Raw genomic sequence first — 21858 nt, forward strand, 5'->3', positions numbered from 1 at the left:
AACTATAGGATTATTTTAGTCCTTTTTAGGATTTGAATACTTTTTTATTTAGATGCCTCAATTCTGCCTGATGCTTTTTTTTCCATGGCAAGGGAATGGTTGCTTTGGGAAAAGAAAAGAAAGAAAAATGTCAGAATAGGGATGTTAGGTGATTTTCAAAAATTCTGCTGTCTTTACCATAACAACAAGGAATTAACAACTTTGTCTAAAGTCAATATTCCAAATCGCACAACTGAAACCAAATCATCATGGCCTTTTCCCATATACATACACACAGTCCTTAACTGTATACACTGTTTGCTGAGAACTCATGAACTTGAAATCAGTATCTTTGTAATTTCTTAATTTTGTCATTTAAATGATGCCAATTTGATACAATGGCATTCTTGTTTTCCTCATTTTCTTCATTTGCAAAATTACTTTATGACAGTGGAAGGAAGCTACATTTGGAGAATGTTTATTATGTGCTTTGAGATCATTAAAGCTGATATCACTTTGCATAACAAGTGATGGTATTCATATCCTTAATATGCTAAAGTTCTGATACCATCAGCCTTTAAAGTATAAGATATCATGACCAGCAGTATATATATATAATTTCATGATGTAAATGTGACAGCAGTAATTACTCCCTCCTCTGAAATCTTGACATGAGAGTTGTCTGCACCACTCACACTTAGTCTTACTCTAAGCCATTTTATATTGTTATTTATGTTTATATGCATATGTCCTATTTATTCAAACAGATTGTGAATTGTTGAGGTTGGGAATTGTTAGCTTCTAACAATGTGCCTTGGACTTAATGGATGCTGAATCAGTCCTTGTTGATGATCATGGGATTAGGGGGATGATCAGTCATGAACATATCCTCTCACAGAATTATCTGTGGAATTTATTTTGCAATTGGAAGGGTAGTATATCAAAGAGAAGGGAGCACAATGTCATTCATCATCTCTTGCATCTTTGGTAATCTCATAATGTATATTTGAGGCCAACTGGAAAGGAAGAAGTCAACAATATTTACCACTCAAATATTTTGCTGATGAGGCATCTATCCATAGCATAAATTAATCCATTGAGCATTACATCCATTTGGTTATTATATATAAAAAACTGGCATTGTTTAAATTAAAATATTGCAATGTTTAGTCTGTGAAGCTGTGAATAGTTTTAATTTGAGTCTTTGTAATTTTTATTTTTCCATTCTCTACAATAAATTTATATTATTCTTATAATCAGGAAAAAGGTGTTCTACAAGGGATTTGTACCAATTCTAAAAAATAAATCTTTGAAAATTTTAATAGTATGAATACCATTCTACACAATAGCTTCTCATTTAAACAAAAATCTAAGACCACAAAATCTTACCACTGCAATGCATATTGGCAAAATAATACTTAATTGGCAATATTACAAATATAAATACTACTCTTAAAATGACAGTGATTATAAATCTAAACACTATTCTTAAAAATATTTTAAAATTCTTTCAATTAACACAAAAATAATCAATTTAATCTAAATCTTTTTTTTCCCTCTATACCTCTTATCTGAGATATTGGAGCTTGCATATCCTTGCCTCCATTCAGGGGAACCACAAGGACACAAACCAAGTTTCCAAGCCAAAGAGAAACTATTGTTGTTAATACCAAAAAAGCTTTAACAGACATGTCTAAAATTCTGTAGATTTTTCAGTGGATATACTTATGTAATTCCTGGGTAGGTATTAATCTTTACCACATGCACCTCAGATAGAGCATTAATCTCCAGGATATTTAAAGAACTCAAAAAACTTAAAACCAAAAAGCAAATAACCCAATCAGTAAATGGGCTAAGGAACTGAACAGACACTTCAAAGCAAAAGAAATACAATCAATCAATAAATTTGTGAAAAAATGTTCAACATCTCTAGCAAAGATGAAATGCAAATCAAAACTACTCTTCATATTTCACCTCACTTCAGTCAGAATGGCAATTATCAAAAATACCAGCAACAATACATGTTGGCTAGGATGTGGGGGTGGGGTGGGGAAGATAAACTCATACATTGCTAGTGGGACTGCAAATTCGTGCAACCATTATGGAAAGCAGTATGGAGATTCCTAAAAGAACTTGGAATGGAACCTCCAATTGACGCAGCTATCCCACTCCTTGGTTTATACCCAAAGGACTTAAAATCAGAATACTACAGTGACACATCCATATCAATGTTTAAAACTTAGGTGTCCTTCAACAGATGAATTATAAAGAAAATGCAGTATATATACATAATGGAATATTACTCAGCCTTACAGAACAATGAAATTATGGCATTTGCGGTTAAATGCATGGAGATGAAGAATATCATGATAAACAAACTAAGCCAATCCCCCCAAAACTAAAGGCCAAATGTTTTCTCTGATATGTGGATACTAATTTACAATAAGGGTTGGGGAGCTAGGGAATAATATAGTTACTTTGGATTTGGCAGAGGGAAGTGAAGGGAGGGGAATGGATAGGGGGTTGGAAAAATAGTTGAATGAATCAGACATCACTACCCTGTGTACATATATGACTATATGACCAGTGTGAATCTACATCATGTACAACCAGAAGAATGAGAAGCCATACTCTATTTATGTATGATGTGTCAAAGTGCATTATAGTGTCATGTATAACTAATTAGAACAAATAAAGAAAGAGAAAGATAATTTTAAAAAATTAAGTGGTCCCAATTTAGAGTAAAAAAAGTTTGACACAAATTTCCCCAGACAAGTACTCAAAGATATTTATTATTGACAACACTAGCACACTTTGTTAAGGCTGCTCTGATGCCCTGATATATCCCTTAAAATATGATCCGGTGGAGATGGCATAAGAAGTTTTGCTAAAGTAGGCTTCTAAGCAAAATGGAGACCAGCAGCTCTTACCTAAACCCATTGTTTTCTGTAAGTTCTTCCTTCATTGCCTCACTCCAGCATCTGCCATGTAAGCAAAACATGATTTAGGAAGAGTACATTAGCATGGCTAATATCAGATACTTTATCCCTGTTATTAGTATTGTATCATTTTATGTTGTCATCATATATTGTCAATCATAAGTTTCAGTCAAAGTTCACATTCCTTACTAGTGACATTTTTTCCCCAAGAGTGTTAAAAATTCAATTGTTCAAAGTGCAAATATGATTCAGCAAACCATGTATCGGAAATCCTAAAGAGGTAATGTAAAAATGTGGATTGAAAGCCCTGAATTAAATGGACTTTACCAATCAGAGATTCTGAAACTACTTTCCTGTGAGTGACTGGAATAGAGCAGAACAAAGTCAATTACTGAGTGTAATTAAGAAGTGGATGCATTTAAACTGTAGAGAGCAGTAGCAGACTTCTCCAGACTGCCTAGTAACTCAAAAGATTAGTGGGAAGACAGAGGAAAGGATGTGAACTGGATTTTTCTGGCAGTATGATTTGAATGAATTACATTCATATAGTCCCCTCATCTCGCTTCCCAAAATGAATTTATAAATCACTGATTATGTATGATTAATGTAATAATATACATGGACAAAGAAACTTTCAAAATACATTTGCTTCTGATTGTGTTACCAGTAAAAGATTCCCTTTGCATTGCATAGTATGCACCAAAAATGCAAATGCATTGCTGAACTACTTATATTTTATCACTCTTTGAATTTACTAGGCCAAAAACTGAACTTTGTTGGCACTCTCATAAACCCTCACAATACAGTAAATCTAATTATGTTTGTTTCTTGTACTTTAAAAATGTTGCTCCTTTTTATAATTTTAATAATGGCTTATTTATACTGTCAGAGAATTTTTATATTAGATTGTACATTGTGTTTGGACTAAATTCATTTCTGTGTATAATTACAAATTATGGCATATAGTATATTCATAATCAAAATATTTAAACTTAGGATAAAGGTAGAGGTCAAGGACATTACAAGCTTTCTTTGGTTATTTAGAAATGACCTTATATTTTTAGATTTCTCCTTCTGAGGCAACATTTTAAAAAGTAAATATTCAGGACTTTATTTAAGTAAGGAATATTGTAGTGGTGCTCAGATAATTAGGCAAACATCAGCTTAGCTGTCTTTTACTGTATACATAAAACAGAGGACTATTTTGAGCCATCCCAAATCTTAAATGCATTTTTATTTTTAAAGAGAGTGATTGGCCCCAGTAATCTGCCAAATTCTAGTGTGGGTAATTAAATCCTATTATTTTCTAATATTTCACTTCTTATAATTGCATATGCTTTGGACAGCTCTTTTTACTGTAGAAGGGGCCAGGCTTGATAGGGGAACTCACATAACTCAAGAAGAGCTGCTTTGCAGTACAGAGTAATGTTGCATCTTCATAGATGTTTTATGAAAAATAAATGAAAAATGAGTATATGTGCACATGTGCCATCAAAAATTTCTTAAAAACGCCAAGACATTCTCTTTAAATGTTGCCATAAGAATCACAGAAAACTTCAGAGTAAGCCATTTGGGGTAATAATTGTCACTTTAATCATAGAGTTTTAAAGATGGCCTCAAGCACAATTTGTGATTTTCTGAACTGGTGCCACATTTCAGCATTCACCTCCTATTTAGAGCAAGCAAGGCTGAGAAGAGGTGACTGGCTCCTGATTGAGTATTCTGAAATGCCAGTCCTCTCAACCTCTGAAGCCTTGCTTGATGTGTGACAGTAGTTGGGAAATGTTCATCTTCCTCTTGCAACAAAAAAGTCAATAATACAAAGGGAAAATCTTCACAGTTCAGATTGATGGCCTCATACAAAAAGCGTGTCCACACCCACTCTAATCAAATTCTCCTCAAAGGAGCCCTTTATGTGTGAAATCAAGAGCATTGCTCTGTTTCTATAGGGTCACATCCTTCTGTCACAATTCTGGGGAGAAAAAAAGATTCACTACAGTGAAAAATGTATAGTTGCATGCTAAGAAGCACTGCCAACTACTTAACAGCACTGAGAGAAGGGACACAGGATGTTCACTTGGGAAATACCCTCTAGGAGAGGTTCAAAGATGTTAATGAACTCTTATTCTAACATACTCCTTTTGTGGGGAAATTGGCTCTTTATTACTTTCCTATAGATCTTTATGATAGGAAAATAGAAACAGCCTAATGGTATTCATCCGTATGACCTTTTAGAAAAGTCTGCATTAGTCTCTTTGGTAAATAATCTGTTTTAGAGCCCTCCATAAAAGGAAATCAAATATAGAGATACTATTAGATTTGAAAAAGACAAACAGGAAAGAGCCCGAAGTGCAGAATGAATTCTGACACACCCGGTTACATTTTTCTGAGACTTCTAACTTAAGTGTGCACTCTCTGTATCGCTCTGGACTTCCTGCCTTATTTCTCCTGAAGTTGGAGAAATTCAGCTTTAGCCTACTCTGAGTTAATCGTTCTATTATTAAAACAATAATGTATTTGTTATGACATGAAAAAAACAGTTTATAGAGAGTACTTCAAAATGATCCTAGCCTCCCAGTTCCCAGAAAGACAATTACTGGAAGACAAGAAAATATTTCAGTGTATTAAACTCTGTTTTAGAAGATTTTTTTTTCAAATGTAGGAGATCTATCTCACATGGTTTTCTCACCTGTCAATATTTTTTTTTTCAGATCACAACAGTATCAGGAAATGAGTTCCTTCTACAGTCAGATATTGACTTCATCATATTGGATTGGTTCCATGCTATCAAAAATGCAATTGACAGATTGGTATGTATTTGTTTTGGCTGTTACCTTTATTAGTTAAAATGTAGTCATTTAAATCTTATTGCTCAGTCGTATAACACACTCACATTTAAACAGAGCATATGGACTGAGGGATATTAAGTTCTTTTAAGTTTAAATAGAGTCCACTAGGAACATTTTCAGCAGACAGGATTTGTGGGACTAAATGTCATTTAATTTCTCTCTTTCAAAAATGCAGTGCTTTTTTTTCTGAAATAACATGGACATTCATTTACTAGAGGTTGTAAAAAGCACACAAGCGCTTAATAACTACTGAGTTTTTACATTTCCAGTTTATGCAGCTTCTAATACTTATTCTGGAAAATAAATATTATTAAGGCCATACTCCCTGTTATAATACCAGTAAATAATAATCCTTTGTGCTGATTTTTATTGTTCTTCCAACTAGGTTATATTATTCTTCTCATGAAAATTACACATCTAGAACTTCACGAAATTATCTTCAATCATACCAGAATATGTTTTTAAAAGAATCAAGTTATTTAAAACCACTCATTTCATACTAATTATAATTTAGCTCATTAATATTTGTAAAATCTTGAGGGGAAAATATTCCTGAGACATTTTAGTATGTTGTACAATAAGAAAATACATTCTCTGTGATTTTGCTGATATTTGATTAAAGTCTTTCATGTTATCACTTTGAGATCAAAACTTGAAAAATAAAATAACTTACCCCCTTCATTAATATAGTCCCCATAAACACACAAAAAACACATAAGTTGTTGTCTTTTAGAGTGGACTCTGGGCCCGAACTGCCTGTTTGAACACTGACTCCATCACTTACTAGCTGTGTGGCCTTGAGCAGATTATTTCCTCTTTTTTGGCCTCAATTTCTTATTAAGTAAAAATAATGGTGGCTACCTCATTGGATTCCTGTGATGATTAATTGAGTTAATGCATGAATGCTTGGAATAATGTGCAGCATTTAGTAAGCACCACGTGCATATATAGTCTACTATTAAATTTTAATATAGAGCTTAGCATAGAGAACCTATCTTAAAATAATTACCATATTTCAAACATTCCTTCGAATTTAACATCAAAATAGAAACAAAACTCTTTAGTGAATCCTTTCTTCATATTAAAATTATTGAGTCCAATTGCTTACTGTTTCCAGCCAAGGGATCCAAGTTGTCCATCAAGAAACCTGGAATTATTCAAAATGCAGAGATCCTCCAGTACTGAATTGCTAAGTCATTATGATAGTGATGTGAAAGACCAGAAACCAGAACACAGAAAATCTTTAAGTGAGTACTTTCTCTGACTTGTTCATTTTAACTTTGTCTAAATGCAGTGCTTATGAAATATAAATGCATCAAAATCAAATTTAAGCCAAACTCATACTTCTCATGGAAGATTCGTAGCCATTTCTTGGCTAGGGATTCATGCACTGGAGGGCAGTCTGGGCACTTTGCTCACATCATTGTTGGTAATGCCTTTTGAGAAAATAATTATTCCAAGGTCATGGTCTCTGCTTACAGCAAACCTCTGAATCTCTGAGTAATAGCCATGGAGTTCAGATTGGTGATTGATTTTGAGAGTGGGAAATGTCAAGCGTCTCCAAACCTTGGAATGCTGAATATTTGATTTCCATACATTAAAAGGTATGAGTGACCACCACAGTTGGGCCAACTTAAGCCAACAGGCTATGTAACTTTGCACATTTTCAGACCAACAGAAAAATTTAGAAATGCACATTCCAGAGGTTGATAGAAAATATGGGATGTGAGTTAGTAGTTTTCCCAGGTCATACTAGATCTGCTATTCTAAAGTAATTGAATTTGGACTACAAAGAACTTATACCACTTACATAGTAAACCTCAGTACTTTTATAGATCTTTTCCAAGCCTACTGCTTCTTTAATAAAAGGGGGCTATTAAAGCATGTCACCTTATTTCAAAGACTTGGTTTGAGTCTCAACCTTCTGCAAAAACAAGTAGATATTTTTAAAGTCATAGAAAACCCATTTAACAATGTCTTAAAATTATAGCATCTTTCTTGGATCCTCTACCTTCCTATCTTAATCTTCTGATTCACCACATTTTGGGACAGTTCCCTCTGACCAAACATCAGTTTAGTTACATCCTAACTTCAAATTTAAGGATGCCTCAGTAAGTTGAGAATGTACATGTGAATAAGTATGATGCTAGACAACTATATGTATGTGTGTGATATATACATGATAGCATATCTTCCAGAACTGAATTTTGAGAACCACAAATCTAGAAATTATATAAGAACTTGGAGCATAAGTACCCTTTTGAAATTAATTCATTATTCAAAGACCCACATAATTGTCTCTTTTTGGTACTGGGTATTGAACCCAGGGCCTCAAACATACTAGGCAAAAACTCTACCACTGAGCTATACCCACCAATACATACCATAATTTTCAATAAATATCATATACATATTTAGTTAGCCAGTTATGCTATGTTGGAATTTAAAATGATCAGTATTAATGGCTAGAAAACACGTGATGTGGAAGGTTTGTGGAGAGTTAACAATGCCATATTTAAAGATTTTTTCTATATGACTTTAAAATTTAGAGTTATTTCATTTAAAGAACATTTCCTATAACTGCTGGTTATTAAACCATTTTAATTCATATGGAATCTGATATAAGGTAAGATATTAAAATTAAAATTCAGTTGTGAGTGCATATTTAATATTAACTACATAAATATTTTGTAGTAAATAGAAAAAGGATATGTGTTACAGTTATCAGTTGATCTGGGATTTGAAAGAGACCTTGACATGCTTCTGAAGCCTGAAATTAGAGAGAAAATAAAGGTGTGCAAAAATGTATGTTAGAAACATTGAGGCTTACAGATTCTGTATTGGGCAGAATCTCTTTTAAACAAGTTTTAGGATACTACTGGGGTGGGGGACAGGAATTCTATGAATAGAATACCTGCTACTTCTCTTTAGAATTTATTTTTCTTTGAGAAAGATAGTTATTCTCTCTGAAATTCAATCCTGCCTAAGGAGAAAAGACACATTATTTATTCTCTTTGTTTTATGATATTCCTAATTGTACAAGGATGCCACATTTACCTTTTACTTTGAAATTTAAAAACCAGTTATAACTAGAATATATTTTGCACTCTCTATCTAGTAGTTGTTCTAAGTGCTTGTCTTACATAGTCTCACTTAATGCTCCCACTAACTTTATGACAGATACTATGATTAGAAATTTTAGTTAATGAAAAATTTCAGCATCTAGCTCTTCAACATCATCCTCTTTTATGGATGAGGAAATGGAGGCTTGGAAAACTAAGGTATTATGTATGAAGACAAGTTATCAAGACTTGTTTCAAACCCAAACAATCTGCTTTTAGAGCTTGTGCTTTTAACCAAGATACCATGTGAAAAAATATATAGTAAGCTAAATCTCTATCAACTTTCAACTTGGATAGAAATGAATACATTAAATACTTTTTAAAATGACCCATAGAAATCAGTAGACTTAAAGGCAAGACCCAAAAACTTATTAAAAAAGAATTAAGATCAAATGTTCTCTTCTTAATTTGATTTTACTATTAAAATAAATAGTCATTTAATCTTTAATGCTAGCCCTGGTTTTAGAAAATGCTTGGTTTCTGAATCTTGGTAGATATGTATAATTGTAAGCCTTATTTAGGGTTAGCATGTTTTTTGCAAGATACAATAGTTAATATTCATCGATTTAAAAAAATAAGTTCAGTCCATATGTATGTGTTCATTTTCACTAAAGGCATAATTATTTACTCACCCATACAATGTCAAATTAGACTATATGTTTGAGATTGGTGCATTTTATACTTGATGATTCTAAAGATATTTTTTCAAGTTGGAAATAGCCTGTCTGAAGCCCCTCTGATTTTGGTCCTAGATTTGAACACCCAAACTTAGATTTCTTACAACCTGCTTTTGATTTTTTTGTCACCCTCTGGAGATTAAATAATTATGTGGAATCAGAGACTCACAGTATCCTCTTCCTCATTAGTAGTCGAAGCACAAACTTTATTGTCAGTTTGCTGCCTTTGGCTTCCTGTGCCCTTGATGTTCCCACGAGTTTTGTCGCCAAGATTGTAGGAAGATAAAGCCAGAATTACTTTTTTAAAAAGCATGTGAACATCATTAGCAACTAACAGGTGGTCATTTTTTTGTCCAGTTTGTCTGTTTAACATGGGAAAAATATGTTCTCTCAATGAGTGGATTCAGAAAGTTGTATTAAAATACACTTTCCTTTTTAAAATATGATTCTAACCTGCCAACAGTATTAAGTATTAATCAGATATTTTAAGATATCAGTTGAGTCTAACAGACAAGAAGCCAGAAAATTCAATGTAAGGGCCAAATCACTGTGGGAAATTCAGGACACCAGTCTGGGATGAGTGTAGGAGAGCAGCTCTCCTGGGAGGGCTGTTATGGAAAGTGGAGAGTCAATCAAAGACGATGCTAACATATTTCTCCAAGAGAAAATCTTCCACTGATGGCAAGGAGGAAAGGCCCAAATATAAACCCAGCATCAGATAACCCTAGAAAGGTTGTTTTTTTTTTTTTTAACTTTGCTAAGCTTTACTTTCCAGATGTTTAAAAATGGATCTGATAGCATCCATACAGGATTGAGTGAGAATTTGAAACTAGAGATGTAAATACGTAGTTCACAGCAGGCACTCAATAAGTAGAAGCTCTTATTATTATCCTCTGTGTCCCCAAGCAGATGGTACCAAAATGGGCATGAGCCAAGGATGATGACTGGTAGAAGTCTGGAGCAGGGTGTGTATACTTGACATCCTACTCCCCAAGTGTACAGAAAATAGGGGAAATGAGCCAGAATTGGATATGGGAGTCATAGATACAAAGGCCTAAATATGAGCAGCTGGTCTTTCCCCTGGCACTTCCCCAGGTGAAAATGGCAGCCAGAGTATTCTTGGGAGCAGCAAACCAGGACATAGTTGAAGGGTGCCAAGAGATATCTTGATTCTTTATGCCCCAAAGAACATGCCATTAAGAAGTTCTAGTTAACAAAAGACTCAACATCTAGCTCTTTTCCTGTTGCTTTAGACAAAACTCTAGTTTATTCACGTAATGAAACATTCATTGTTTTTTGTCAACAAATATAACCTAAAGATATACAACTAAAATTCTCTGTGTAATTTGTCTGTGTATCCCTTTTTTAAAAATTTATTTTTTATGGTTATATTGTGCTTCAGTAGTGAATATATCATGTCTATCGTTGCCAAACTATAAAATCCATATGTGGAAGAAATTGGACAACTTTTATATAAAACTGAGACTTTATTTAGTATTTTAAGTAAGTACCCCCAAAATGAACATGAGTTATAAGAATAAAGTCAAATGATAAAAGAACTAAAAGGAAATATATTTACTATTAGCTGTCCTTTGATTAAGTTATCATGAAAAACAAATGTGTTTTGGGTGAAATCCTCAAGGTTCTTTCTTAGATGTGGATTTCTCAATTTCATATCCCCAAATGATGTGTATAATGTAGTCACAAGGACAACGATTGGAATAGAAAGCTTTAATTGAGATATTTATACAAGGAAAGAAATGAAAATGCTATTGGTAGTTAATGCTATCTTTCTTTTAAAAAGTTGCCTATAGAATAATTATGATCATGTCATGTGAAAACAAGTTTAATATAGAATGCAATATTTTTTAACTAAATAATTATAATACTGGCTAATCGCAACTGGAAGTAGGCTAATGTTCTCAAAATCCAGGTATAAATTGGTTGCTTAGAACTTAATACATTTTCTCAGGGAAACCATGTACCAGGCACAAAAACACACTGAGCTTTCTTCAGTCACATTGTTTCTAGCAAAAAAAACTCATTCTGAGTGTGCTATGTCTCTGACCCTGAGAGCCCAGACTTCCCAGTAGTATTGCTCTCCATCTGGTTTCCCACTTCCTACTGCCTCACTTTTGCACCAACTCCACCAATGCAATTAGGAATCTCAGAATAGCTTTGGCTAGAAGGCTGCTAACCCCTGACCCCCTCCCCCCACCCAGTGATGGAAGGAAGAGAATGTAGAGCTCCAAGCCAAAAGAAATAGTGGGGAAAGGAGAGAATGGAGGGCTGTGAAAGGTTTTGCAGCATGGATAAGAAAGTGAGTCCTCAACAAGGCAGATATTCTTTTTCAGAAATGTGCATAACAGATTAACTCTGGCATTGTCCCAAATGTTAACATTTGATGAACCTAGGTGGTAGATACACACGTGATCATGATGCTATTGTTTTATGTTTTTTGTATGTTTGTGATTTCCCTGAAAAAACATACACACATACATACATACACACATAGTTTGTCACTTCCTATGTACAGAATTCAATTTAAAAAATACATATTTTCTATTTACAACTTGAAAACTTTTAAATAAAGATCTAATTTGCCAAATATGTTACATTAAGAAATTTTTTCAAAATTTATGTAACTCATCATTTTTCTACCCCCTCAAACATATATATATATATATATATATACATACATATATGTAATATATGTATGTATATATATATAGTATGTGTATATGTATATATGGTATATGTATATGTATGTGTATATTTATATATACACACACACATACACACACACATACTCCATGTATATTTATTTATTTTGCATGAGTTATAGGACTACTATGACCTTTCTAGTAACTATGTAAAATTTGTAAGATGTTTATTATTACCCAAATGGAAAACTCATTGTAGTTTCTTGGATAAATATGTAATTAGCAATTGTTTAAAACACATACTAGGAAGCCTTTCCTGGATACTCAGAGAAATACATATTTTAAAGACTTTTTTATTAAGAAGTTTGTATAAAACACCTACTCCTGCCAATGCATGAAACTAAGAAGTAGTAGCAGCCATCTGCCAAGAAAAAGAAAACAATATTAAAATTGCACAAATGAATCCTATCTAGTTTTGAAGAATTGGGAAAGCTCTTACCTGGAAACAACAAAAAATTCATAATATTTGTGTAGCATACTATGGGTTATTATGTTGTCATGAGGACAAAGGCTCCCTTTTTGGGTAAAATGATTGATCGACTTGACTATTTTTTCTCTAAAACAAATATTGTCATTCTGACACCAATTTCATTCAATATCCACTTTAGAAAAATAAACTGTGGGATTGAAATGTGAAAATAAATGATTTTAGTTAACTGTACACAACAATATCTAAAGAATAGTTGAGTGCCAATTCTTCACTCAATTGTTTCTCACTATTTAAGGAAGTTGTTTATTTTAAAATATTTCAATTGGTAAAGAAAAATATTTTAAAATTTAAATATACGTTGTTTAGGCTGGAGGTTTTAAAATTTGTCAGAGAAAAACATTAAAGATTAGATGCATACTTGATAACCAGGCATCCAGAGTAATTTGTCAAAAGTGTTATTCACAAAGGTTGTGAGACTACTGTGGTCTTATGTGACCAGTCGTTGTTCTGACATGTGTTCTCAAGACAGTTAGCAGTGAACCCAAGTTTCCTGGGACCCATAGATTGTAGTTTCTTTAAAACATTTACTTCTCAATGAATCATGTGATAAGAGGACTTAGTTATGAGTTGAGCAAAGAATGTTCTGATTAATATCTCCCTTCCCATCTGAGGGGCTGATCTTGCCCTCTGACCTGTGGGCATCCATGGTCATGTATCTTGTAGCATCAGCTACTCTGAAAGTCTATCTAACCCTATCAGCACTCCAGCACTAGATCACCCCATCCTCCTCCTGACCCTGGCAGCAACACCGTGACCATATTTCCCCTCAGATGAACTGCATTTAATCAATTTCTGATTTCATTAGGTCAAGTGGCATCTTTCTTTCAATAACAGGCCAAATACAGAGGGCTCTTTCCTCTAACTCTCCAGCAATATTTCCTTAGCATTAATATGCTACTATGACTGTAAACAAGAGAAAAAACAATGCTCTCTGATCTCCCCTGAAAGTTTCTCTCTATTCCATGAGTACAAGAGGCATAAATTATATCTTCTTGTAAAGTTAGGTATATAATATATATTCATTATTGTCACATCAGTTTAAATTACCTTTCCTCAATGTAAAATATATTCTTATAGTGAATCCTATGCAGAGAAAAAAAACATTATTTTGAACACAAATGATCTCCTCTTTTGAAACACAAAGTTTATCTGGAGTATAGGAATGTAGACTACTTTTTTTTTTTTTTTTACAAAATCCTAAAAGAAAGTAACTTGATTTTTAATGTATTTATTTATATGTCCCAAACAGGTCTTAAAATATTTCAATTATAAAAACATAGAAACTTTCAAGATTTCCTTGGAAAATAAATTTTATTTCTTATTATTCATACTTGAATCAAAATCCTTTAATTAAAATTAGGTATTGCTTTCACCCTAGAGTATGAACCAAATCTAAAAATACCATGTTTCTCCAGAATTCAATGAAGTGAGATCCATACCTAAGAAATTTCTAACTTCTTTCAAGAAATGGTATATGATGACTTGGGTAAAATAAGTCTGTTAATTCATCTTTCTGTGATTATTTAAATGGTACCTGAAGACAAATGTTCCTATTGTCTAATTTTTTCTAATATAAATAGATATTCCCTATTTATATAAAAAATTAATAGACTTTAAAAATAGAGTCAAAACAGGAAATATCATTACCAAGTAGAAAATATAAGACTGAGATCCTGTTACCACATCTAGTATCCTCAAAAATCCAAAACTGAGATAAAATATTAAGAATAATTCCTCCTCCTTTTCCCCCTCCCCCTTCTCCTTTTCCTTCTCTTCCTCTTCCTCCTCCAATTAAGAACCACTTCTGATCAAATTATTACATTGGGAATCAAAGGCTCAAGTTCCCCTATAGACAGCTCTTAACTGCCTATGCCCCATTCCCCAGAATTTACCACCATTCCATGACCCACAGTTTATGTTCCAAGGAAATAGTGCTTATAATCCATTATGCATACACTACATGCTGAGTTTTACCTTTAAGATAAGGTATTCTCTTTATTAAACCAACATCATTTAAGACTAGCTCAGGCCATAACCTCTCAATATTTCTATCATTTTTTAAAGGAACCTTGTTTTGTTTTGTTTTTTTTAAATAGTAAATTGAAGTTATACCCAACATTCTTTCTTTATTTATTTTTATGTGGTGCTGGTGATCAAACCCAGGGTCTCACACATGCAAGGCAAGAGCTCTACCACTGAGCTACAGCCCCAGCCCCATCCCCTCTATCATCTTTTTTATGTCCTTTTTTTTTATTTTGAAGAGTTACTATGTTTCATATTAATTCTTGAGGCTCTTTAAATTACTATGACTTGGAATTTTCAAGGTGCTATTAGAGGCAATAAAATAAAAAGAAACTATGTAATGTACAAAAATAATAATAGATTTGATAATTCTAAGACTCATAATACTTTTTTCTTGAATCAATTTATTTTAAAAAATTTAGATTAACACAAAAGTTGTAGAAAAAAGTTATACTAATATTGATCTTCAAGTAATGTTGGTCTTCAACACCATCCTCAAAATGTTATGTGAGATTGTATAAGAAAATTTGGGTCTAAGAATCAGAAAAATTTGAATACAATTCTTTACTCTCAGGATGTACAGCTATATGATTTGGACAAGTTTCATAAGTTTCCTAAAACTGATTTTCCTGTTAAGTATAATGGGTATTTTTTATATAACATTATCAGAAATACAAATGTGGATTTGATATGTAATAGATATAAAGATTGTATACACACACACACACACACACACATGACTAAAATATATCTAAGAACTTTGTAGGTTATATATTATGATATAAATATTATATATAATGATTTGCATGAGTGAAGTCTGAGTAAACTAATCATAAATTTTTCTACTATAAATCCACCAGTTTCTTTGTTTAGAAATATGCCAAGAATGCACTTTTAATACAGAATTTAAAAATGCAAATTAAACAAATATGTAATTTGCCAAAACTTAATTTTTAATATTGTCATTAACTTAGAGCATAATATATCCTTTTATTTTTTTATTTCCTTAAAGGACTCTGAGTGTCATGGGGCATAATGTCATTCCTGAATGTGAACCTGACATTATGGCAATCTCTAAATATTAAACTTGGCCAAATGTCAGTTATTTTTTGCATTACTGAAGAATATAAAATAGTAATAAAACTGTAGAATTTTGAAAGAGTTTAAGTAATTTTGCATAAAAGCTAGGGAAGATTTTGTTTATGTAATATATATATATATATATATATATTAATAGAATAAGCCAGCATCATAAAGTATCTGGTGATAAGGTGATTGATTTTTATTGACTAAAGTAAAAATATGAAACACACAGATACCAAGCCATTTATAAAGAGTTAACTTAAAGTTGCTGAAAATCTGATTTAACCCACGTGCATTTCATTGGCCAGGTGGCAAGTATACCTAGAGGCCCATCACATCCACTATATCAAAGGGATGGCATAGGTGTTATCTGGAAGAGGTAATCCTAGCTGACCAGTACTTCTCTCACTTGCTTAAACCCAGTTCATCCTGATCCATTAGATGGGGAATGCCTAAAGAACATTAATAACCAGGACCTTCTAAGGATCACCCCTTCTCCCTTATAACCTAGAACAGAGTCTGAAAGCAGTGATGTTTAATATTAAAGGCCTGAGTGAGTAAGTAACCTAATGACTGAGGAACCCATCCTGAATTTTATGCCCAAGGAATAAGAGGAAAGGTTGAACTGTGAAGCACTTATCTCTTAATGTGAGTCTTAGTAAGTTCAAAGCCAGCCTCAGCAACATAGGAAGGCCCTACGCAACTCAGCAAGACCCTGTCACTAAATAAAATACAAACAAGGGCTGGGATGTGGCTCAGTGGTTAAGTACCCCTGGGTTCAATCCCAGGTAACACACACAAACACACACACAAATAATAATAACAATAACAATAACAACAACAACAAAAAAGGTCCACTATACCCCCATTACTTGAAGTACAAGTCCAAGTTTCTTAGCATGGCTTGAAAGACCCTTTGTCAATGGATCATTGTTCCTTTCAACCTATGCTTCAGTTGTTTCCCCAATGTTTTGCACATTGAAAGTTTACCAATCAAATTGTTATTCCCCAACTCTTTATATTCCATGACTCCCTGTCCTCTGTCCTAATATGTATCCACTTTTTTTCTCTGTCATTCTTTCTTCTCTACTTGAAAGACTCCCACAAGTCCACAGTCACATTATATTGTAGAAACCTTTCATTGCTTCCATCACTTCCCTGGCAATCTTCCCAATTCCTCCATTTATGTCTAGAGGTCACTTTGAAATATTCCAACCTTTGTCTGAGAAACACATTTCTGGGCTGCTGTTCACAATGTAGAACAGTTGGTTAGCATGCACAAGGCCCTGGTTTGATCCCCAGGATCAAAATATTAAAAATAGTTACAAAATATCAAATATTTATCAAAATAATTATCAAAATGACCAGGTGCCATGACACACATCTGTAATCCCAGTGGCTTGGTAGGCTGAGGCAGGAGGATCACAAGCTCAAAGCCAGCCTTAGCAATTATAAGGTCCTATGCAACTTAGTGAGACCTTGTCTTAAAATAAAATATTAAAAAAGGCTGGGAGTATGTGTTCAGTAGTACAAAAAAAAAAAAACTTTCAAAATACTTGATTGACTAATTTTTAAGATAAGGAAAGACACACATTGCCATATCACAAAAATAATAAAAGTTTAAGTTTTCTTAATAGGTTTTGAAAGCTGAGACACAGCATATGGCTTTGGGGACTTCAACAAGAATTGCTTATATAAAAGAGCTGTCTAGTCTGCCTTTGTGCAGAGTAAACCTGCTATGATTATCACATTGGCCATTGCATGACAATGCATAATTTCAGATGGTGAATATTTATTTAGTCTCATCAATTCCTTCTAGCCTATGATTACAGACAAATACAGAATCAAGACACAAACTTCCAGAGTAACTTTTGCCTGTACCACACCCAGTCTTAAACTCTAAACTGGCGTCAAAAAGTCAACAGTTCTAGCCAAAGCACAATAACCAAAAAAAAAAAAAAAGAAAAAAAGAAAGGAAGAACAGAAAATAAAAGAAAGGAAGAAAAAATGAAAAAATCAGTTTCTAAGGATAAACTACACTCACCAAAACAAATAGACAATAGACAAAAGCTGCAAGCAATTCCCTGGAAATAATCCACTAATTCCCTGGATATAAACATGTGTAAATCCCATCTGAGACTCTATTTACCTTCTATTTGACTCTTCTTTTAGGAACGTGTAATCTTACATGTAGCTTGTTTTGTTTATTTGTTACTTTCCTTCTCCAAAGACAAGAACGATAGTATTTGATTGCATGAATGATGTTTTATGTGGCTCTTGAGTTCATTTCCCATCAGCCTTTCAGGTTAGATGTCCTAATTCTGGATGAGCCACAGCTTGGCTGTTTGACTCAGAGTTAGCTGCTCTCTGCTGCCTGCCAAAACAATCAAGGCCCACCAGGCTGCACTTCAGTCAAGTTGTTTTTGAAAAATCTCAAAGAAAACAAAAGTAGGCTCACAATCTAGTTCTCAAAAATAGAGGATAATTTAAAATAAGATCTAATTAATCCATCTACTATTGTGAGATTTCACTCACTGAGAAGAAATGGTAATAACTAGATCCAAAATAAAATAATTTCTCAGGTCCACTTTTCTTTTTTTATTCAAGGAAATGAAAAAGGAAATGGGCTAATGATAATCATTTTCTCAATAAAAATCTTATTCATAAATGTGTACCAAAATATCTAGTCTTTTAAAAATTCATTGGATAGTAATAAGACCAATTGAAGGAGTTTCCTAAAAATTTTAGTAGTGCCCAGATTCACTTCACTTCTTTGGCTTTATTACCCCAAGACAGCTTACATAAGAATAATTAATCTTTTTTTTTTCCTAGTCAGTACCTGGGTTTATTATTAAAATTCCATGCCTTATTTTTAAATTGGGCATAACTGATTTTCACAGAAAGCTTTGGTTGAGAACCCAAAGAATTTTTTCTTAACTCATTTTTATTGAACAAAATCCAGAATTTTACTCAAGAAGCATTAGATATTAATCACATGTGAGTGGGATCATTAAAATTTCCTTTACCTTCCAGAATGGTGGGTCATTATGGAATTATATGAAGTGAGCTCACTTAATACTCTTTACAATTACACAGAAACAATCATTTTCATAAGTCTTACAAGAAGCTTTAACTACTACCTGAAGAGCATTTTGGAATATTAGAAAGTATTATGTTTTGTTATTGTAGATGTGACTTGTGAATTGAAAAAAAAAAAATATTCTCAGACTTAGGAGTCACCCTTTCCAGCTTGACGAGTTTTAACTGCTAACAGTTTGTGATTATGTTTTTAATATGAGAAGTAGAGACTTTCCTGCTGAAATACAAATCATTTTTTAATTATTATATTCTTAACTTTATAGAAAATAGGAGGAGAAATGCAGTATTTTTAATTGCAATTAAGAACAATAATTTGTGACAATTTAAGGTGAGTCAGTTAAGGAGAAAATTAAGGCAAATTCCTCCTCTAAATTGTTGTTGCTTTTCTCCTTCTTTTTCTTGTAACCATTTCTCATCTTTGACTTTGAAACCCAACAGTTTAAACTTGGTTCTTATTTCAGTGGGCTAATCCCCTTTCATAAATCATGCTCAAGAGCTGAAATAATTTGCACATCATTTAAAGAGTATTTGCTTTGAAATATTCACCTCAAGCCCTTTTGTATATCCTTTCTCTCTAAAGATTTGTAGTATTTGTTTTGTTCTCTGAGGTATAAAAGACCTGGATAAACTTTATTCCTGTTGTTTCAAGATTAGTTAACGAAAATGCATATTAATTCAGCAGGGATGGGAACAAACCTCAGCAAAGATGATCATACATATGCCCCTCGGGAATAGCAAAGTACAAAATGTCAGTCTTCAAATCTCCTTGGACTTGCTCAAAAGAGTATTGAGGGATTTAAATTTCCAGAATATGTCTACAAATGTAATTTCTTTGTTGTGGAGAACAGGAGCTATCCTGATTATTTTTCCCCAGAAAATTGATTCTAATTTGTATTTGAACAAAAATTAAGCTATCCACAAAGTAGCTTTTCAAAAAGACAAAAACTGGACAGAAAAAGTAAATTTAACATGAATGCTATTAATTTTTAAATTTATTTGTTAGTAAACTTCAAATATCAACATAAAGTTTAGCAGCCCAACATCCAGGTGTTTTACAAAATGGTGTCATTGGAATGACCTCACAAAATTATAAGTAGACATAATTAGGTAAAATATCACTTTACATTTATAAACTCCATTTTTATAATTTACTAATAAACTCAAGAAAAAAAATACTGATTTCTCCAGTTAATATATCCTTCTTGAATGGTAAGATGTGCCCTATTTTTTTCTTAAACTGAAAATGACCATAAACTTTTGGCACTTAAGTGCTTATCCGGAAATGACTAAGTGGATTCAGAGGTCATAAATCACTCATATAGATCCAGCCACCCACAGTCTTGTTCCACTTCTCTTCTTTACAAGTGTAGTAATAGGCATTTCCACAGTCCTCAGGGTGCCAAACTTTGCACCATTAGGAAAATCTGCAAGTAGCTTGATTTATCTTCCCCACTCAGTTAGCTAAGACCCAACTAAGTAAAAATCAGCAGGAATGAACTTGACTTGTTAAACTTTTTTAATAGGGAGATACAACAATTACAACTTTCTTCCTTTGCTATTTCCATTTACATTGAATGTGAAGCCCCTAGTGAAAAATATTTAGATGAGATCTCAAATTATAGGTGCATGGCTGATGATGCCGACTCTGGGTTTTCATTACACACAGAGGATTGTCTGCTGTTTGCAATTAATCCAGACACAATCCTCCTGGTACTTTGGGAGGAATGTGGAAGAAATAGCCATTTTATAAGTTGTAAACTCCTAAATTACCCTAAATTAGAGACACTATTAATCGGACACTTAGATATAGATAGGATCTGCCTATTGTGTAGGCTCATCTTCTCCTGATGGAGAAATCAATTAAATATTTAGATGTGGAATACCTTCCAGGTTGGATAATGCATTTCATTTAAATTATGGCCCTCCAATCCGAAACATTAAAGGGGATCTTAACGGATGGAAGCACATTACTGTCTCTTGGATTGGGAGCATTAACACTTTAAAAATGAATGTGCTTCACAGGATTTCCTATTTGTTCCACCAGCTGCCTGTCGATGTGCCAGATAAACAGTTTAAGGATAAGTATGTAAAAGATGCATGTGTAACAATCTGTGTGCTGAGGTGTTCCCTTGTAGAAAGAGTCCCAACTGTGGCCCCTTTGGATTTTTCTCTCAGTACCTTATTATTCTAAAATGAGCTGGCTCACTGAATGGGAGAACAAGAGGGAAATCAACAGGTGATGCAGTTAGCCTCTTCACAAAGGTTCTGTGTATGTCTAACCCTTTATCATTTCTTCCCATAATTTATCATAATAACTAATGATCACCAGAATATGTTGGGATATCATAGTAGCATTTGAAATACGTTTAAGCTTTCCCATTCTCCAAACATGTGGCTGGGACAGAATCCTTTGATTCTCATTCAAGAACCATTGCTATGTCCAATCTATTAATAGCATTGTAAGGATGAAGTTGTTGTGCCTCCCATATTACAGAAGCATGGTGTAGAAGTAGCTGACAAAATGTTTTACTAGACAGAAGGCACTGTTCTAACCCTTTTATGAACCCTCTTATTTAATCCTATCAATAATACTAGGTGGTATAGTGGTCTTATTCCCATTTTTACCTAGTATGTAACTGAGGCACTGAAAGTGTGCTCAATGCACCCAAAGTCACACAGTTAAGAAGAGGCCAAGTTTTAATTCAAAACTAAGCAGTCCAGCTTCACAGCCTGGAACCATAACTATGTTCTGTGAAACTGCTGGCTTTTGGAGCTAGGTACAGCATTTCTATAGCCTACTACCTCTTACAAACTGAGCTAGTGACTTGACATACTTAGCTTCTGTTTCACAGTCTTGAAAATGTCAATAATAATG

At 33.3% G+C, this 21858-nt stretch overlaps 1 protein-coding gene across 1 annotated transcript in view; it reads left to right on the forward strand.

Moving 5' to 3' along the window:
- Arhgap15 (Rho GTPase activating protein 15) overlaps positions 1-21858 on the forward strand; it is a 366446-nt gene that overhangs the window by 53102 nt on the left and 291486 nt on the right. Inside the window, exons 2-3 of the mRNA XM_077794408.1 lie at positions 5630-5728; positions 6885-7014. Of these exons, the coding sequence (XP_077650534.1) occupies positions 5630-5728; positions 6885-7014 (229 nt within the window). The remainder of the gene's footprint in view (positions 1-5629; positions 5729-6884; positions 7015-21858) is intronic.

The sequence above is a fragment of the Urocitellus parryii genome, chromosome 1 (assembly GCF_045843805.1).
Source record: "Urocitellus parryii isolate mUroPar1 chromosome 1, mUroPar1.hap1, whole genome shotgun sequence".
NCBI classification, from domain to species: domain Eukaryota; kingdom Metazoa; phylum Chordata; class Mammalia; order Rodentia; family Sciuridae; genus Urocitellus; species Urocitellus parryii.